This window comes from Amblyraja radiata, chromosome 1 (genome assembly GCF_010909765.2).
Source record: "Amblyraja radiata isolate CabotCenter1 chromosome 1, sAmbRad1.1.pri, whole genome shotgun sequence".
In the NCBI taxonomy this organism is placed as follows: Eukaryota; Metazoa; Chordata; class Chondrichthyes; order Rajiformes; family Rajidae; genus Amblyraja; species Amblyraja radiata.
The window spans coordinates 87,869,640-87,891,673 of record NC_045956.1 but is presented as its reverse complement, the minus strand read 5'-3'; the positions used below and the strand labels follow the sequence as shown (position 1 = coordinate 87,891,673).

Sequence of the window (22,034 nt, the reverse complement as noted above, 5' to 3'; positions counted from 1 at the left end):
GAAGTCAAAAAATGAAAGTTACCTTCTCAGCAACCATTTCTCTCCACTCAGATGAAGAGACTCGCGTACATCTAACCTGGCAGAGGTTCAGCAAGTGGATTCTTCACCTTTAATGCCGGAGAATTCAGCCTGTTTGTGTTTTGCCCTTGCTCTCGACAGGAGTACTTTGTTTATTGACACAGGTGTAAATAACTGGAATTTTGATGCAAATTTTCTGTAATTTCTCAGAAAACCTAGTATGGAACATTTAAGTAGGGACACAGAACATCTATGGCCAACAGAACACTCTGAGAGAATGCCCATTGCCAGGTTGAAGAGGTTTTGACATCACTTAGATAGCACTGCCTGCCTATCTGGCATCCACTTCATCCTGATGTATTAACAAATGTGGCTGGAAACATACAACTAGCCAAGCAGCATATATTGAGAGACTTTGTATCCCAAAGGTCAAGCCCATGATACCTACCGTGACCTACTGTCCAAGAGTAAAGATTGTTTTATTGTCGTATGTACTGAAACGGAAGAATGAAATTCTTACTTGCAATAACGCAATATATTTGTAAACACAGTACTGAATAAATAAAATAATAAGTATTTTTTAAATGTTCATGAAATAAAAAATCCTATAAAGTAATAAAAAAACAATGTCTTTAGTGCAACCAAGGCAGTTGGTAGTTTAGTTAGAGTTTTGTAGTGTTTGATAGCCTGATGATTGTGGGGAAGAAGCTGTTCAGGAACCTGGACGTTATAGTTTTCAGACTCCTATACCTTCATCCCGATGGCAGGAGTAAAATGAGAACGTGGCCAGGATGTTTTCCTAAATGATTGTCTATTATGAAATATTGTATGAGACTCAGTGCCTGAAACAGGCACACTGTCATAGTGGTCAGTGGCCAGAGAGTCAGTGAGCCCATTAATATGCATTCATAAATAAAAATTGAACCAAGTGTAAAAAGGGTGGACAGGCAAAGAAAGGGGTCAGTATTTCTTCAGAAATCTGTGCTATGAGTGAAACAAAGGGTCCACTTCAAACTATTTTGTCATAATGATTACGAGGAGAACTGAGGAAATGATTCAAGATATTCTGAAGGCCTCCTTAAGATATTATGGCATCCTCGTTGATTCAAGAATCTCTAGCCCATGATTGTTCAATGTAATGACAGAGCATTTGACTTGGCTCTGGGATCCTTTAATCTCCTCGTTGAGTGTAAATGGAAGTCCAGCAAAAATAGTCTGCATGCACCGCCTCTCTTACTGCCCCCTCACCTGTCTCATCAACCAGCATCTGGCCTGTCTTCGACAGAAGCTGCAGATCCCACATTCGCCCAGCAGCTGCCTGGAATGGTAGCAAGTCATCTTCAGCCTGACAAGGTTCCTTGAAAAGTGGTTGTATCTTAATTTAACATCTGTCAAAACAGCCACCCGTGGCTTCTGTTTAACCTTTCAGCCTAAAGATGCCAGCTTCAACCAGTCAGCATGTTTTGATGTGGAAAGATCTGATGGGAATCCCTGTCATTGTGCTTCTGGATACTTTTGGGAGCTGGACAGTGGTGGACCTTCTGGTCTAGAAGTGAAAAATCCACTGAAATGAAGAAAAAACTATGATGTTTAATGTCTGCCATCATAAAATGAGATGTTCTTTAATAGTAGGGAATAAAGACTGCTATTGCATAAATTATTTGATATAACTGGTGAATTATTCTTAATTTTTCTTGCAGGGATTTATCTAGCAACAAGATAAGCTGTCTAAATGGGGAAATGTTCAGCGGCTTGTCAAATCTTATACGATTGTAAGTAATTAAAATCTAATTATAATTTTGTTTTAAAATGGTCTGTAAATTGATTTTGATTTGATTCTGCATTCAAATATAGTGTTCTGAAAATCCTGTTACCACTAAACTACCGCAAAACAATTCACTTCAGCGGTACCAAGTTTTGCTGAATTTTGAATTCTTACCACTCTCGAGGAAAGAAAGTTATTTAGATATCCCTTCCATTTATGAAGACTTTTTATTAGATTGTCTTTACAGTATCTGTAAAACAAGGCTGGTTAGTGCATTTCTTCTAATAGCAAACTCTTCAGAGTACTAAAATTGATGAGATGGGGCAGTTCAGGGTTTTACTGCCCCACTAGAATTATAATTTTTCAAATAATATGTCTCATTTTTCTTGGGAAATTGTAATACACCTAGTAATTTTAAAATTAATTTGCCCATTGTATGCATATTGTTCAATTTTATACATGTACTAGACTAAGTGGGACCCGTTGGATCCCAGCTTCACACGGGAGGGCTGGTCCCCAACACAATATTCCACCTCTCCACCAATTCCAATATACACTCACACACACTCACACACACACACTCACGCACACTCACACACACACATACACACACCCTCCACCTCACATACACGTACACTCACACACATACACCCACTCACTCACACACACACACACACGCACACACTCACTCACACACTCACACACACACACTCACACAGACACACACATACTCACACACACACACACACACACACACACACATTCACACACATACACTCACACACACATACACTCACACACACACACATACTCTCACACATGCATCCGGGGTTTTATAGTCCTGCCCCCCCCCACCGGAAGAGGTGTTACCTTGATCGTGGTGATTGACAGGCGAGAGGGCCAATCAGCTGATCTCAAGGTTATTTAAACACTCATAACTTTATTATATTTCATCGTTGGGAAAAATCCTCGGGGCTGGCTCAGCAGAGGAGGACTGTGAGTAAGATGGCCAAAAAATGCAGCGATACAGGGTAGTATTTTTTCGAAAATCAATATACAGCGCAGACAGGAAGTGGTCAAAATGAGACTTTTAATTATATAGATTTTTTTGCAGTATTACTCAGTGTTGCCCATTCCTCACAATTGTGTGTCCTCTACAAATCGAAAAATAAGCAGTGACGATATTTCACAATCAATTCTTTTAGCTTATTCTCATTTTTCAGGAACATTTCAGGAAACCTCTTTTCTACACTGTCTGAAGGGATATTTAAGGACCTGCAGATGCTGAAATATGTGTAAGTTGGCCACTGATTTTATTTCCTTCTTAGTAGTTCCTCACAAAGCTGTCTGTGTTAACTTTCCACTTACTAAATATATGTTTACAAATTAGAACAGTACATCACAAGAACAGGCCCTTCAGACTATAATATCTGTGCCAAAAATAATGCCAAGACCAACTCTTATCTGCATGCACATAATCCATATCTCCCCATTCCCTACATATCCATATGCCTAGGTAAAAATCTCTAATATGCCACTATCATACCTAAATTCTGGTATAATGTTACAAGAAACACATGCTATGAACTTTGGTTGTTTACATGAATCAAAATGTTTCTCTCCAAAACAATTTACTTACCTTTATTATAGAATAAAATGTGACAGTTAAATTCATTTTTGGACTGTTGCTTGGATAAATAAAATCAAGTTAATTGATTTTTGTGTCTTTGATAATCAAAGCTACAAAATAATTTATTTGGCCATTTGTTTTGCATGATGAGCAGATATTAACGTTTATTTTTTGGAAACAGTATATGTACCTCTTCATCGTCAAGAGGGATTAAAATGTAAAGTAGTATTTCTAAGTTTGTTCTTCTAATATATATATATCACTGTAACTGTAGTAGATTTGCATTTTCTACATAGAAAAAAGTGGAGATGGTTTAATATAGTTTCTATGTGGTTCACTTTTAATTATGGTGGGAAAGGGCGAAATCTATCCTCCTGTTTATATCAATCAAGGATTATAATCCTATAGTATAGCATTGAAGAAATCAAATATTTGCTGTATTTTCTATACAATGTTTATTTTCTCTCCAATATGGACTGATTTTAGATGGACAAACTCATGACAAAAGATGAGTTTAAAGGATATGAAACCCCTACAGTGTCAACTCTAGCCCATAACCCCTTGTCCCTATTGACACAATTATTTTTAGTATGCTATTTTCTAAAGCTTGTGGTTTTACAGCAGAACTATCGATATCATGGTTTCATAAAAATCACTAATCATGTAAAAAAATCTGCACAAATTTTGGATTTCTTGAAGTTCTCATATTATCATAATTTCCATGCTAGTATATAATGACCTGAACATATTACAGTAACTGTACCATAGTTTTAGTGTCCATGTACCATTCTTATAGAACTGTACAAAATCAATAATTTCAAACCACAAAATTAGAAAATCTTTTAGATTATACCATAAAGATAATTGGATAAACAAAAGATAAACTTAAGCACCAGTACTGTAGACCAATCAAACATATGTCATGCCTGTTCATGGAAAACATTGATCTCAATGCTTTTTAAATTTGTATGTGTGGGTGAATTGAGGGGGCAGTGTCTGTAAGGTAAGATCTGTTTAAAACAAATGCATTTATTTTTTTAATTTATCATTGCCAGAGAATTTCAGACAGACTATCTGTTATGTGATTGCAACTTACTATGGGTGATACAATGGATAAAGACCAAAAATGTAACTGTCAGGGAAACTAAATGTGCCTTCCCAAAGTCTCTGCAGAAGCAGCTTGTGATGAGTGTTAAGAAAGAACTTCTGACTTGTGGTAAGTCCATTGCTTGGCTTTGAAATTACACTATAATACTAATGTGATATTTGCTGTATCTTTGTTATACCAAATTAAAGTGGATAAAAATGTTGTTGTTCAAAACTTGAAATAATTATTCATGTAATTATTACAATACTATTAAAAAGGTAAATTTTGTTGGGAATGCCTCCAGTAATTAAAATATTTATTCTGTTTCTGTAACTTGTGCATGTTTGGAGATAATTATGTAAAATATTATTTAAAAAGGTAACAACAAAACATTGAGAAAATCATAATATGGTCTCCTGGAGTCAACATAGGGTTATTAGAATCATTTGAGGTTGTAATGATCTGGATAGATAAAAGGTATTTAATGCATTGGCATTTGATAAAGGGACACAAAATACTGTTGCACAAAATAAGAGCTCTTGGCATTGGGGAGAGTATATTCTAAATTATGCATTAATTAACTAAACAATTGAACAGAGATCAATTGTTCACTTTCAGGTTGGGAAGGTTTAATTAGCAGGATGCCATTTGGATTAATTCTGAAAACTATTTATAATCAATATTGATGTCTTAGGTGGTGGGACCAGGTATATTGAAGCTAAAATCAAAAAAGCAAATGATATAAATCTGAGATTTAAAAAATGAAAATACCATAAATAATCAGATCAGTTTTAACATTTCAGGTCAATATTCTTTCATTAGAACAGAACTAATGCAAGGTGGCTGTCCTCAGATGCTAACACTGTTTCTACCTCCACTGATACTCCTGACCTGTTTTATCAGCAAATCTGCCTTGTGCCTAATTAACTAATAGCACCTAAATAGAAAAGATTCTTCAAAAGTACACGTTTTAAATCATTCAGTAGAATTTGGCAGATTATATGCAGAATTGGGAAGTTATCCACTTCAGTAGAAAGCATTATAAAGCAGATTATTATTTTTAAAAGATTAAAGAATTCAGTGGGCAATTACAGCAAGTAATTAGAAAGGCAAATTGGATGATAACTTTTATTGTAAAGGGGACAGAGTTAAAAAATGTTTAAAGAATGCTCCAACTATCAGGGTATTGGTGTGACTACATCTTGCATTGTGACTACCATTTGTCTCTCCTGGCTTGAGGATACATTTGTATGGAGGAAAGTGAGATAAAGTTCATTAGGTGGACACCTGAGAATTGGAACTTGTATTACGAGAGAAACAAACAAAATGATTGGATAGATGTTCATTAGAACTGAAGAAGGAGAGGTGATCTCATTAAAGATATGAGATTCTGAGGAATCTTGACAGGATAGATGTCAAGAGGCTATTTCCTCGTAGAAATGTAGAAGCATTGGATGCAGATTCAGGATAAAAAGGGTTGCCCATTTCATGTGGCGATGAGGAGGAATTTCTTCTGAAACAGGATTGTGAATGTTTAGAACTGTAATACAGTGAGCTGATAAAGTGGAGTCTATAAAAGGATTCAATTTTGAAATAGTTGAAATGTGTTGCCTCGAACACATTAAATACTTTTAGTTTTAATGTAGTCAAGGTAATGGGCAGGAAAATGCAACTAAGTCTGAGTCAACTCTGTCATGAACATCTTGAATATTATCCTAGGCGTGTGGTTCCATATATTACTAATACTCCTAGAAGTAATGTCTGATTCCAATGAGAGTTTCCTGAGCAGGCAGTTGTGGAACATAAAATCCAACTACCTCACTAATTAAGCAAGACACCATCAAATGTTTTTGAGGGTATCAGCACTGGGTGTTAGAGTCGTACAGTGAAACAGGGTGATAACAGGCCCTTGGGCCCAACTTGCCCACACTGACTGACCAACATGTCCCAGCTACACATCCCACCTGCCTGCATTTGGCCCATATCCCTCCAAACCTGTCCTATCCATGTACCTGTCTAACTGTTTCTTAAATGGTGGGATAGTCCCTGCCTCAACTACCTCCTCTGACAACTTGTTCGGTACACCCACCACCCTTTGTGTGAAAAAATTACCCCTCTGATTCCTATTAAATCTTTTCCCCATCACCTTAAACCCATGTCCTCTGGTCCTCGATTCACCTACTCTGAGCAAGAGATGCTGTGCATCTTTCTGATCTAGTCCTCATATATATTATATTAGGTATCAAATATATTATGTACCAAAATATATTAGCAGGGCTCTAAATTAGCGGTTGCCCGGGTGCCATTGACCACACAAAGTGCCGCCGGGCAACCTAAACGGCGAGTCATTTTGCCCGGCTGGGCACGCAGATACTGGTTTATACCGATAGACACAAAAACTGAAGTAACTCCGCGGGTCAGGCAGCATCTCTGGAGAATAGGAACGTGACGTTTCGTGTCGGCGGCGGCTGTATTGCGGGGCAAAGATACTAGATGCGTGGTGGCGAAGGGTCGGAGCGAATGACGGGCCCCGAACAGCGGCAACAGCGTCAGCAGCGGCCGCGACAGCGGCTCCACCGCCTCCTCCTCCTGCACCCCGCCCAGCGAAAGGAGGCCTCCCTCTCCCTCTCTCTTTCTCCCTCTCTCCCTTCCTCCCGGCCTCGGCGTGCGAGAGGGGTTGTTTTGAAAGTGCCGTTGGCGGATTTGCAAGCAGCGGCCGCTATCGCCCAGATAACGGCCGCTGCTTGCAAATCCACCAACGGCGCTTTCAAAACAACCCCTTTCGCACGCCGAGGCCAGGAGGAGGGAGGGGGGAGAGGGAGAGAGGGAGAGGGAGGACTCCTTCCGCCGTCTGAAGCAGCTGCACCAAAGATCCTATAGCTATAGGATCTTTGAGCTGCACCGCTCGGCCCCGCACCTTGCTGTTGGCTGGCGGTGGCGAGGAGATCCCAACCGCCACCCCCTTTGGCGGCGGCACTTTGGCGTTGGACTGGGACGGCCAAGGCAGCGGGGCGATGTTGTCCAAGGAGCGCTGACCTTCCTTCCTCCCCATCTCCTCTGCCCCTCCCCCCCCCCCCCTTCTCTCTCTCTCTCTCACGTACGCCCCACCTCCACCCCTCTTATCCTGGGATACCTCCTCTCCATCCCGCACTGATCCCCATTCCCTTCTCTATTCAGTCCTCACTGACATCCCCTGTGCTCCCCTCCCCATCTACCCCCCCCCCCTCCCCCCCCCCACAAATCTATTCATCACCCTACCCACCTCACATTGATTCTCCTGCCACCCCCCCCCCCCATCCATTCTACACTGGTCCCCCAATTCATCCTGTACTGACCCTCCTTCCCATCCATCCTGCACTTCTCCCCCCATTCATACTGCATTGATCATCCCATTCATCCCGTACTGACCCACCCTCCATTTACCCTGCACCAATCCCCCCCATCCATCCTGTAGTGATCTCCCCATTCATCTTTTACTGAACCCCCATTCATCCTGTACAGACCCTCCGATCCACACTGTCCTGACCCCCTCCCCCCCCCCCCATCCATCCTGTACTGACCCCCCCCATTCAAGAAGAATGGGGGGAACAGTCTGAAGAAGGGTCTCGACCCGAAACTTTGCCTATTTCCTTTGCTCCATAGATGCTGCCTCACCCGCTGAATTTCTCTAGCATTTTTGTCTACCCCCATTCATCCTGTACTGATTCTCCCGTTCATCCCGTGATCTCCCTATTCATCTTTTACTGATGCCTCAATCATCCTGTACTGATCGCCTCTTGGTGTCCTGTACTGATCCCCTCATGCATCCTGTACTGATCCCCTCATTCATCCCGTACTGATCCCCCCATTCAACACCACTGACATCCCCTGTGCTCTCCCCTCACAATTTTACATACTCCAAACAACACGTACTAATTCACCTGCCTCAATCCATCCATTCCGCACCGATTGCCTTCTCAACCGCTCCCCCCCCCCCCCACCCCGCCATCTATCCACCCTGCACTGATTCACACACCCCCTGACCCTATTGTGCTTCATGGTCTTCAGAGCGAACATTGACTATGTTTGATAACGGAATGCAATCAAATGTGTTTTAATTCCCAATGTTATTATTTGTTTTGACACCTTTAAACATATTACCAAAAGAATATTTGCTGCAGTTATGTCCTTTGGCCATCTCTTGTCAGTTAGTGTAATGTTTAACCTGTCAGATGGGTATAGTCGGTTTTAACAGCTATTATCATAAAATGCCTTTAGAAATTTCCTTGCAACCTGTATATTTTGTTATGGATAAATTATGTGGGAAGCCAGAGTGTTTCTGTGCCAATAGCAATAACGACCCATGCTATGGCCATGTCATGGTAATTTTCGGTCTTTCACAGAAAACATGCTTGCATCAATCCGTAGTGTGCATGGTTAAGTATATATGTTACCATGGTCCAGGATTTAGTGACACAGGTTGATCATGCGCTGAATAATCCAACCACATTTTTGTTTGGAAGTGGAAAGAACTAATAGAAATTGCATTAATTGTAATGTGTAAAATGAGTTGAGATATTGTATTATAATTTTGCTGCATGTCATTGCGGTATATATCATGTCTTGATTGGTGAATATGTTTAGTTTGTGAGTTATTTGAAGCAGAAATAATATGTGAATGTAGACAAAAGTACTGGAGAAACTCAGCGGATGCGGCATCATCTCTGGAGCGAAGGAAATAGGCAACGTTTCGGGCCGAAACACTTCTTCAGACTGATGGGTTTAGGCTTGAAACGTTGCCTATTTCCTTCGCTCCATAGATGCTGCTGCACCCGCTGAGTTTTTCCAACACTTTTATTTACCATCGATTTTCCAGCATCTGCAGTTCCTTCTTGAACATAATATGTGAATGCTTCATTGAGCATAATTACGACTGGTAACTATGCATTTCGTCCAAGCACATTATCGAACGCGTCATGCAATCCGTCTTAAATGACCACCTAAACTGTCATTTGGCAACCTAAAAAGCTGTCAAGGTTGCCCGGCTGGCAACAGGGAAAACAAGTTAAGTGAGAGCCCTGATTAGGTCCCATTAGATACTAATATATTAGGTACCATGACACTCAAAATATTTAAAACTGTGCTGCAAGGTGTAAAGGGCCTGTCCCACTTAGGAGACCTAAACAGCAACCTTTGGTGACCTTGCCCGCCACCCACAAAAAAATCAAGGTCGAGGTGACCTGCAACCTCCTACCACCTCCCACGAATATATTGAAAACCTTCCTCGACTATGAAGAAAACTGGCTTCGACTAGACCTGCGACTAAAAAATTATCAATTTTTAAAACGGCAACCTATTTTTAGTCGAGGCCGGTTTTAAACATGATGAAAAAATAGCAGCAACCTAGATGAAGCCTCGACCACGCGGAAACCACTTTCGACCATTAGGGAGAGTGACCAAAACCTCCTGTGACCTCATGGAACCATGGGTGGCGGGCAAGGTCACCAGAGGTTGGTGTTTAGGTCTCCTAAGTGGGACAGGCCCTTAAGTCACTTTACTGACTGCATTCTAATGATTTGAGTTGGCCGCTGGTCTGGCCCATTCCTAAACTGCCCTTGTTCTACTTCTGTAATCACTGATAATGTCTGCTGTCCAAATGTACATTTTTGGCTGTCCTACTTCTGAACAATGGGTAAAGGATGCACTGTAATTTATTTAGAACCAGCCAGGAAGAAATCTGTCCCCTTAAATCCTTATGTGCCTTGGGTGCTCAAAAAGCTGAATATTGTAACAATAGTTATTATACATTAAAAGAGAGAAAATAACTAAAGCTTTGGGATTTGAGATTCATGGGCTGAGGCAAGGCCATCTAAGTCGGAGGGTAGAAAACAGGCATTTATTAACCTTTATGGTTTATTACCCTGTGGGCAAAGACAGGCTGTGAGGACTCTAGTAAGAAGTAACACGCTGTATAATCTTTGACAGATTGCAAATTATATTGAGCAAGAATATTGCTGAAGGTAAGCTTTAAAGGAATGTTAATATTTCTCAAGAGAAGCTCCATTTCAAGTACGATCGTCATACAATCTAAATGTCAAGGCACTGTATCAGCAGTGTGGAACTATCTGCACCACAGGGATAGCAGCTGTCCTAGAAGGTGTTTTATTCTGAGAAATTCTCAGCCCAGAGGGGGAGAATGTAGAAAGTAGCACTGATTTATCATTCTGTTCTCACCTTTGCTGTTGCATTCTTATCTAAGCAAAGGTTACGTAGAGCATACATTGAACAGTGCAGCTTACAATGTCTGTGCTGAACATAATGTCAAGTTAAACTCATCTCATCTACCTGCAAGTGATCCATATTCCTAATTCCTTGCATATTCATGTTTATATATCTAATAAAAGTCACTTATAGGCCATTATTGTATCTGTAAGGTTGTGGATGGAATTAATGATTGTCTGATTCCAATCAAAACCTACGACATGTTTAACAAAATACAAAAATTAACATTCAAATGAGAAATATAGAAACATAGAAAATAGGTGCAGGAGTAGGCCATTCTGCCCTTCGAGTCAGTACCGCCATTCAATATGATCATGGCTGATCATACAAAATCAGTACCCCGTTCCGGCTTTTTCCCCATATCCCTTGATTCCCTTAGCCCTAAGAGCTAAATCTAACACTCTCTTGAAAACATCCTGTGAATCGGCCTCCACTGCCTTCTGTGGCAGAGAATTCCACAGATTCACAACTCTCTGGGTGAAAAAGTGTACCCTCATCTCATTCCTAAATGGCCTACCCTGCATTCTTAAACTGTGACCCCTGGTTCTGTACTCCCCCAACATTGGGAACATTTTTCCTGCATCTACCCTGTCCAATCCTCTAAGAACTTTATATGTTTCTAAAAGATCTCCTCTCATCCTTCTAAATTCCAGCGAATACAAGTCCTGTCGACCCATTCTTTCATCATATGTCAGTCCCGCAATCCCGGGAATTAACCTGGTCAACCTACACTGCACTCCCTCAATAGCTATAATGTCCTTCCTCAAATTAGGAGACTAAAATTGCACACAATACTCCAGGTGCGGTCTCACCAGGGCCCTGTACAACTGCAGTAGGACCTCCTTGCTCCTAAACTCAAATCCTCTGGCAATGAAGGCCAACATGCTATTAGCTTTTTAGCTGCCTGCTGTACCTCCATGCTTACTTTCAGTGACAGTGATATATTGCATCATTTAGAGTGGTGCACTGATTCAACTGATAGACCAATTACCTCAGCTCCAGTGATCTAGGTTCAATTGTGATCTCTGGTGATGTCTGTGTGGAGCTTACAGATTCTCCCTGTAAAGGTGTGGTTTTCCTCCATTAACCCAAAGAGGTTCAGACTAGCCGGTTAGTTGGTCAATGTAAATTGCCCCAAACATCGAGATGAGTGATAATGTAGGTTGGAAGGAGGAGCAGGTGTGTGATTGGTGGGGATGTGGATAGAGCAAAATGGGAATAGTGTAAGATTATTATAAGTTGATGCTTTGCACAGACTTGGTGATCTGAAGGCCTTGTTTCTGTTTTGTATGACTCAATGACTCTAATGCATTGCTTATTGATAAAAAATACATCCATTGATGCTCCTGAACACATCATTAGTGATGTAACCTGGGGTCATTGGGTGTTTCGGGTCTTTCAATATCAGATACCCTCACCCAGGCGACCCATCCGTGGTTGATCAGATCACGACGTGTTCAGGTGACATTCGCTCCTCCCCTTGGACCTCCTCTCCTGATCCAGAGTCATCTCGAGGCCTTCTCCGCTGCCTCTGTGGTGTTCTTGATGGCTCTTCTCCTCTCCATTCCGTTGATGCCCAGTGCACTCAAGGCTTTGTAGAGCGATTGCCCTGCAAACCCTCTGCAGCCAACCTCGATGGGCATACACCTTGCCTTCCAGCCCTGCTTACGGTAGTCTATGACCAGCTCTTCATACTTGGTCATCTTCCTCTCGTGGGCCTCCTCCCGATGGTCCTCCCACGGCACTGTCAGTTCCAACAAGACGATGCTTTTGGTCGCCTCTGAGACCAGGAGGATATCTGGCCTCAGGGTGGTCATGGCAATGTGCTGTGGGAACTTCAGCTGTTTCACCAGGTCTATGGAAAGCTGCCAGTCCTGCGCAGTCGCCAGGATTCCTGACAGATTCCTGACTGCTGTGGTTCTTGGCAGCTGCATTCCGGCCTTCACGAAGGTGATCATCTGGATGGTGGGGCGTTCTCGTCTGCAGCTGCTGATTCCCATGCTGATGGCTTGTGCATTGGGTTTAAGAACCTGGTCGTGATGCCAGGTGTACCGGCCTTGCCCAAGAGCCTTTGGGCAGCAGCTCAGGATGTGTTCCAACGTCCCCTTGCCTGAGCATTGCGGGCAATCTGGAGATTCCGCTTTGCCCTAGATGCAGAGGTTCGATGGGCTGGGCAGGACATCGCACAGCCTGGACCAGGAACTTGATGCGCTGTGATTCAGCCTGCCAGAGCTCAGTCCATGTGACTTTTCGGTCCATGGCCTGTTCCCATCTTGTCCAGGCTCCCTGTTGCCTCAATCCAACTGCTCTGGTAGACCTCTCCTCCTTCCGCTTGGCCTTGTCAAACTGGGGAGTTGAGAAGATTCCCAGGCCAGCTCTTCCCCGAGTCACTGCTCCCACCAGGACGTCAGGTTATTAGTCCTGCTCTCCAAATTAATTTGCTAGATCGGGCAGATGTATTCTTAGTACTTTTCATTTAGTGTATAATAAATGTCATTACCCTAAAACTGACAAACTGGTGCACTCAGGACGTCGGTGCTGGCCTTGTAGATTTTCCAGACCATTGGCTTCTATTCTATTAATAGCCCAACACACTTTTAATTCACTTGTGTTTTTGGATGTTACACAGTATTGTAATAAACCTTCCAATGAACACAGTGAGGTATAAGGGAGTGACACATATCTCCTTATGAGCCAGATGCCAATCAATTGGCATTTCAGAATGATCATAAGGTCACGTGATGGGAGCAGAATTAGGCCATTTGACTTCCGGTGGCGCTATGGAGTAGGAGAGACCCGCGCCAACTAGCTCCGGGAAAAAAAACGCTAAAAACGGGGGGGAAAGACAGGTCCTACCTGCTGAAAACGGCACCGATTGTTTGCAGTAAGTTTGTGACGTCATCAGGCGCGCGACACCGGCAGTATGTCGACACAGCATACTCCCCCTCCCAAGGCGAGAAAAACCGGCAGGGCTAAAGAGGTAGGCCCAACTGAAGCCTCGGCCTCCGTTTTAACAGCATCCCAAGAAGATATCTCAAAGAAGAAAAAGACTGAAATGGAAGAATTAAAACATTTTCTTGCACAGGAAATCTCTAAGTTAATGGAAGAACTAAAAAATCTTAAACAGAACTTCAAGGAAGAGCTGAAATCTTTTTTAAATGAAATTAAAGAACAAATTAAAGAAGAGGTTACAGATACTGTACATGAAGTTCTGGAAGACTGGAAATTAAATATAGAAGAAAATCTGACTCAAAATATTGAAGAAGTAAATGATAAACTGAATTCGATGGAATCTAGATTTGATTCTAAGTTGGAACCTATCCTCCAGACATTAAATCAACACCAAGAGATTGTAAAGGAACTAGAGGAAATTGCTGAGACAAACACCGAAACTACAAAAAAACTTATCGCCGAGAACAAACGCCTATCAAAGTTATTGCATCAAATAACCGAAAAATGTACTGACTTGGAGGGACGACAGAGGCGTCAGAATTTAAGAATCGTGGGCGTCCAGGAAGACAGAGAGGGGAGTCGTGACCCCCGTGAATTTGCTGCAGAGCTACTGAAAAAAGTCTTGAACCTGGATCAAGCACCATTACTTGCCCGAGCGCACAGAGTATCGAGACGTCGCCCACGGGAGGGCGCCCCTCCAAGACAACTGATAGTGAAGGTGCAATATGACCATGTTTTGGATGATATGATGAAGAAAATTGTCCAAAGTAGAAATCTCGTATGTGAAGGAGATAAGATTAGTATATTTAGAGATTATCCTGTGGAAGTTGCCAAGAAGAGAGCGCTGTTTACAGAAACAAGAAGAATACTGAAGAACATAAAAAATTTGAGATACGGACTGTTATACCCCGCAACATTAAGAGTTACCTACGAGAAGAAGGAACACTTCTTCATCAAGCATACAGAAGCACTTGAATTCGCCAAGAGTATCGAGGATAAGACCGAAGATTGAATAATATTCAACACTCAACACTTACCTGGATATTGTTATCCCGCAGAGAAGATATGGAACTCTAAACTCTAAACTATTATATTTAAGAGCTGCCCAAAATCTGCAACAAGAATTGGGCAAATATCTTGCTACTGATATATAATATTTACATTTTAGTACTAATTTCTAACAACTATTAATAATCATGAATACTAATTAACACTAATTATTGCTAACTGGATCAACTAAGAATTAACTAAAAGTATGAAATATAAGTAAAGTGCGATCCAGGTATTTTATAATTAAAAATGTATAGTGGTTCTCTCTCTGATATTTTTGATTTTGATTATTCTTTGACAAATGTTTATGTTATACGAGACTAACATTTCAATTTGAGACTAATAATTATATCATTAATGGAATATAACCATTATTTCCTTCCCCCCCCCCCATAAATTGCTTGCACTGAATTTGAAACTTTTCTTTTAAGGAAAGTACGGAGCTAGTAATTTTTTTTTTTTTACCAAAAGCTACGGAAGTCCTTAGATGCTTAGCCACATTAGGGTGGCTATCACTAACTGCACTAATCTTAGTTGTAGTTTTTTTCTTTTTCAACCTTTTACACATTACTAATACAATGTTTTACTACCTCTTCTACCTTATAATATATTATATCTTGTATTTGGAATGGAATTACATATTTTATTTAGGGAGATATATTCGGATGGAAAACAGACGAGACTTAAAATTCATCTACCTGATGTTCGAGTATAAGGTAGGGTTGAGTGTGCTGAGCCAACTGCTCTAACCACTCTAATCACAAGATGCAAGACGTGAATAGGAAAATTGGGGGTGAAGGAATTAAATTCTGTAGTTGGAATGTTAAGGGAATTAATGAACCTATTAAGAGAGGCAAAATGTTAGCTCATTTAAAATCATTGAAAACAGATATAATATTTCTCCAGGAGACACACCTTAAAAAGGAAGCACAACATAGATTGAAAGCAAAATGGATTGCTAAAGCGTACCACTCCTCATTCTCACATAAATCTAGAGGGGTTGCAATATTAATTCGTAAAGGTATACCCTTTAAACATATGTCAACGATAGAAGATATTGAAGGCAGATATATTGTAATAATAGGGGAGTTATACTCAAAAAAGGTGACTCTCCTTAATGTGTATGGACCAAATTTTGATAGCTCCCTGTTTTTTAAGAGAATACTTAACAATATCCTGGAATGTACACAACAAAACTTAATAATCGGTGGAGACTTAAATTGTACATTGGATGCTTATTTGGATAGATCATCAACTCAAAGAAAACTAAAATCTCAATCAAGTGAATTTCTAAACTCATATATTAATACTACCAACATTAAGGATGTTTGGAGAATTGAAAACCCATCGGGTCGAGAATATTCATTTTACTCACCAGTACATAAAACTTATTCAAGGATAGATTATTTTTAGTAGACTCAAAACTTATCCCATTTACCTATAACTCGCAATATCATAATCTCAGACCATGTTCCACTAACATTTATGATTAAACTAAACGGAATGGTAGAGACACAGTCACAATGGAGACTTAATCCCCAAATCTTAAAAGAAAAGTTATGTAATGAATACCTCGTAAAACAGATTAATATGTTTTTTGAGGCTAATGATAGCCCTGAAATCTCTGCCTCCCTTCTTTGGGAAACATTTAAAGCATTTGTGCGAGGAGCATTAATCTCTTCTCAATCATTTCTTAACAAAGAGAATAGGGCCAAACAACAGAAATTGGAAATGGAAATAAGGCAATTAGACATAGAAAATGCAGCAGCACCATCCATGATAAAACACAATAAAATTGCAGTACTGAAATATAAATTGACAAGATATACTCAGACCAAGTTATAAAACTTTATCAACATACAAAACAATTAAAATTTGAATTTGGTGATAAACCACAAAAACTATTAGCGCGACAACTTCGTAAACTGGACGGGGAAAAAACAATTTACAAAATTAGAACAGACAAGGGAGAAACACTAACACTGCCTAAAGATATTAATGATAGATTTTTACAATACTATCAAAAATTGTACTCATCTAAAATGACAGAACAATCAGCAGGAATGGAAACATTTCTACAGAAATGTAAGCTTGCGGGTTTAGATCAGAAAGAGAGAGAATCACTGGGTGCTGAAATTACGATAAAAGACATCGAAGAGTCAATTAAATCTTTAAAAAACGGAAATGCTGCAGGTCCTGATGGTCCAAGTTCTGAATTTTATAAAAAAAATTATGATCTGGTTTCTCCACGCCTACAGACACTGTACAAATATGCTTACACTCAACAGAAACTCCCAGAAACTCTAAATGAATCTACAATCATACTTATACCAAAAACGGATAAGGATCTTGAAGACCCAGGTTCATATAGAGCAATAGCCCTTATAAATACTGATCAGAAAATATTAACTAAAATTCTATCTCATAGATTAAGCTTAGTGATTAATAAATTAATACACCCCGACGAAACAGGTTTTATTCCAAAACGTTATTCATTTTATAATCTGAGAAGACTATTCAATATTATATACTCCAATAGAATTCCTAATGCAGATCTAGCAATTATTTTGTTAGATGCTGAGAAAGCATTTGACCAGGTAGAATGGCCATATTTATTTTTGGTGATGGAAAAATTTTAATTGGGAGAGAAGTACTGTACATGGGTTAAATTGTTATACTCTAATCCAACAGCTAGAATATTAACAAACCAAATGTTATCAACTAAATTTAATCTCTCTAGAGGTTGTAGACAAGGATGTTCACTATCCCCACTATTATTTGCTCTTGCAATCGAACCCTTAGCAGAAAGCGTTAGAACCCATACAGGAATATACGGATATAACACTAGAGACACAAGGAATAACATTTCCTTATATGCAGATGATGTACTAATATATATTACAAAGTTAGAAACTAGTATTCCGAATCTATTAAATTTAATAACTCAATTTGGTCAGTTTTTAGGATATAGAATTAATTGGAATAAAAGTGAAATCATGCCAATAACAAAACTCAATCTACATACATTACAACAATCCCCTTTTAAAATAGTTAAAGATAAATTTAAATACTTAGGAATCTATGTAACTAAGACATATACCTCTTTATTTACACTACATTTTCCACCCTTACTGAATAAACTACACAAGAATATTCAATACTGGAAAACACATCCCATTTCAATGCTTGGTAGAATTAATGCTATAAAAATGATCATCTTACCGCAACTACTGTACCTATTTCAATTAATCCCGATATATATCCCAAAAACTTTTTTCAAAAAAGTCGACTCCATTGTTACAAGTTTTATCTGGGATTATAAGAATCATAGAATAAGTAAAAAACATTTATGTAAGTCAAAAATAAATGGAGGTTTGGCTTTGCCAAATTTCTTGTTTTATTTCTGGGCAGTCCATATTAAAAACATGAATTTCTGGCTGGAAGAAATGGATCAACAACCAGATTGGTTAAGGATGGAAAAGGAAGACTGTTTACCTTTTGAAATTGGTCCGATCATATTTGCCACCACAAAACTGCACAAAAAAACCTATAAGGAAAACCCCATAATACATAGTGGAATACGAATTTGGAAACAATTTTAAAAAGTTTTAAAGTTGAATAATATACCACCATGCCTTCCCATTGTAAATAATCCTTTATTCAAGCCATCCTTTTTGGATAAGGGTTTCACACAATGGAAAAATTATGGAATTAAAAAGATTGGACATCTTTATGGGAAAGGCACTTTTCTTTCATTTCAGGAGTTACAACAGAATCATGGACTGCACTCAAATAATTTCTTCAGATATCTACAAATTAGAGATTATGTTAAATCTAACACACAAGTCTACAGGACTAGGGAACCAGAAATCCTTGATGAATGTTTGAACAAGCATCCTAACACTGAAAAATTAATAGCTTATATTTATAACACCCTCCTAAACAACGAGGTACCACCGACGGAACCATATAGACACACATGGGAAAATGAATTAGGTCATCCTATAACAAAAGATTTGTGGGATGAAAGTTTACAACATATACATCAATGTTCGTTAAATGCCAGACATGCTTTAATATAATTTAAAGTCTTACATAGATTACACTACTCTAAAATAAAACTAAATAGAATCTTCCCACAAATCTCTCCTATTTGTGATAAATGTCTACATCTAGATGCTAATTTAACACATACGTTTGCAAATTGTATAAAAATTAAACATTTCTGGACTGATATTTTTGAAATAATTTCAGAAGTTATTAATACAAAACTGGATCCAAACTCAAAATTAATAATACTTGGAATATCAGAGCAAAGTTTAACACTCACAACAAGCCAAAGAAATTTCCTCGACTACAGTATAATAACCGGGAAAAAATTAATATTAAAATTTTGGAAAGGCCCTACAACCCCCACAATTAAAATGTGGATTGTGGAAATGTTGGAGACCCTATATCTAGAAAGAATTAGACTTGTCTTAATGGACAAACAAGAACTTTTTGATAAAATATGGGCTCCATTCATTAATTATCTGACGGGATAGATTGGCCCAGCACGAAAACCCAACTGAAACTTGAACTCAGGATTAGATGAAAAGTCATACTTTGTAATCTACGAACCTATCTCCAATGACGTATTATAAGTAATCCATTCCACCTTTTTTGTTTTTTTGATATTTGTAACTCTTTATTCTCTCTTTCTCTCTTTTTCTATGTAAAAAAACCCACTAGAAGTAGAAGTAATCGACAATTGAAAATTTTAATAATGTATGACTGATGTATATGAAAAGTTTTTTTACTATAATATGAACTATACTTTATAATATGGCTACTTCTAATTAAAATATTATAAAAAAAAATTTAAAAAAAAGAATTAGGCCATTGGCCCATTAACTCTACTTCGCCATTCAATCATGGCTGATCCATCTCCTCCTCCTAACCACATTGTCCTGCCTTCACCCCATAACCCTTGATGGCTTATTGCTGTTTCACTGTGTTGGATTCTATAAGCTAAATGAGTCTATAGTTGTGAACTATTTTTTTTAACTAACTTTAATTGTGTTACAGATGCTCCTCTTGAGCTGCCATCCTTTCAGTTGAGTCCTTCCCATCGTCAGGTGGTGTTTGAGGGGGACAGTCTCCCTTTCCAGTGCATTGCTTCTTACATTGATCAGGACATGCAAGTTCTCTGGTATCAGGATGGAAAGATGGTGGAAACTAATGAATCCCAAGGAATTTATGTTGAAAAAAATATGGTTCATAATTGTTCCTTTATTGTAAGGTAATACAGAAACTTGCATCATTGATAGCTTGCAATTAGAAGTAAGAATATTTATTTCAAGAGTGTTTTGCATTGCACTCATTGATTAGTTTTGTAGAACATTCAATTCTTTGCAAAGAACATATGTATTGTTGTTTTATGGAGATCAGATAATATACATTTTTTAAAGTTTTCTTTTTAAAATATTTTCAGGTAACTAACTTGCAATATGTAAAAAAAACCACAATGGGAATTTTAAATTCAGTTAATAAATAAATTTAGAATAAACATTTGCTCAAATCCAAGCGATTCAAGATTGCTACAAAAAATGAACACTGGCTTTGCCAGAGATACTCACATCCTTGAAAGAATTTAAGAAGAAACATTTTTGCACCATACTTGGTGTGGTTTGCTGTATTGTTCATAAATCTTCAGATCATTGATCAAAAGAAACTAATCATAAATGCATAAGATATGTTGTTAAGACCTAGAAATACATATTATTTCTTATCCGTAAACTTGTCTTTTTAAATGAAGATGATGATGGTCAGTGCAAGTTTATACTATTACTGCAGAATTTAAGCATGTAACACCAGATTTTCAGAAATATGCATACTTGGCTTAGAATCTAAAGATTTTGACCTGTCTAAATTATACTCTTTACTTGGTGATTTTAACATTCAAAAATACTTTTTTTGCATATGATAGCCTTGAAAGCACAGAACCATTGCAAAAATGAGTCAGTATCTGGAAAGTTTAAACTTTAACATCTACTGAACCTCACATGCCTGCAGTTAATACAAAATGTTGTTTATAGAACTGCTGTTTTATTCAAACTTGAGCATTCTTACCTGTGTTTCTGTTGATTGCTAATGAAACTGTTTCTAAATGCAGTACACTAACTATTTCAAATATCCAAATGGATTCGTCTGGAAACTGGGAATGCCATGTCCAAACCAAACGTGGAAACAACACAAAACAAGTCAATGTCGTCGTCTTGGAAAGCTCGGCTAAGTACTGCCCTCCAGAAATGGTGATGAATAATAAAGGGGATTTCAGGTAAACTTGCATTAATTTACAAAAGGCTTGCATAAGGTTTCATCACTGCGATTACATCCTTCTATTAATAGAATTAAAATGCTTTCTCTAAAATTAGACAAAATCATTGGTGTGATGAACTAGCTCATAATCATTGACTTCCAATGTCCTAGTAATAGTTTCTTGAACACTTATCCGCAACACTCATTCTTTCTTTTGCAAGGAATCCATGTAGAGGCAATCTTGATACTCATTACTGTGATATTGATACTGTGCAGTACAAGGACTTGCCATAAAATTGTGGCCCTTGTATAAGGTCCACCTACAAAAATGCTGAAAAATCTTTAATAATCAGTTGGCTTATCAAGATGTCAAAGCTTTGAATGTTACTAATGTATTCAGAAGCATTCACAGATTTATTCAAAATTGATCAAACAATTCCACTTTTGAAGATATCTTAAACATGAAAATAAATGAATATATAATTGGATTTAATTATTTGCAAGTTATTTTGTGTTTTAATTTGATTACGTCTAAGATGGCTTTTATTCTGAGCACCTAGTTATTAATAATTACTAAATTTCCAAACATTGATAGTGGCATTAAAGAAGATGGACAAACAATGATCTGATTGTAATGGTATAATGTTCTTTGGTTACCAAACTTTTTTGTTCAGCTTGCAATTTGGATTGATACATGGAAGGAAGGAATGTTGAATTACTTTCAGGAGTTGCTGTTTTACAATGAAGTTAAAGCCACCAATGTACACAAATCCAAACATTTTTAATTTGCATAGGCTTAATGTGCTAAGCTGCTATTCTGGGATAACTAATAATTAGTTTCGTGAGTCCAGTGTTAGATCAGGGTATTTTAATTTTGTTTGATATTCCATGTCTGAACAAAAATAATTTAAATGTCTGTAATATACACTGGAATATGTAAAATGTGCTCTGTGATCTAGGTTGGTCGCATA

General features: G+C 38.6%; 1 protein-coding gene across 2 annotated transcripts in view; it reads left to right on the top strand.

Moving 5' to 3' along the window:
- The window catches only part of adgra3 (adhesion G protein-coupled receptor A3), a 142,210-nt gene that overhangs the window by 96,175 nt on the left and 24,001 nt on the right, over positions 1-22,034 (top strand). For both annotated transcript variants that reach the window (XM_033026348.1, XM_033026340.1), the window contains 5 exons: positions 1,719-1,790; positions 3,007-3,078; positions 4,469-4,629; positions 19,831-20,044; positions 20,918-21,082. In XM_033026348.1, the coding sequence (XP_032882239.1) occupies positions 1,719-1,790; positions 3,007-3,078; positions 4,469-4,629; positions 19,831-20,044; positions 20,918-21,082 (684 nt within the window). The remainder of the gene's footprint in view (positions 1-1,718; positions 1,791-3,006; positions 3,079-4,468; positions 4,630-19,830; positions 20,045-20,917; positions 21,083-22,034) is intronic.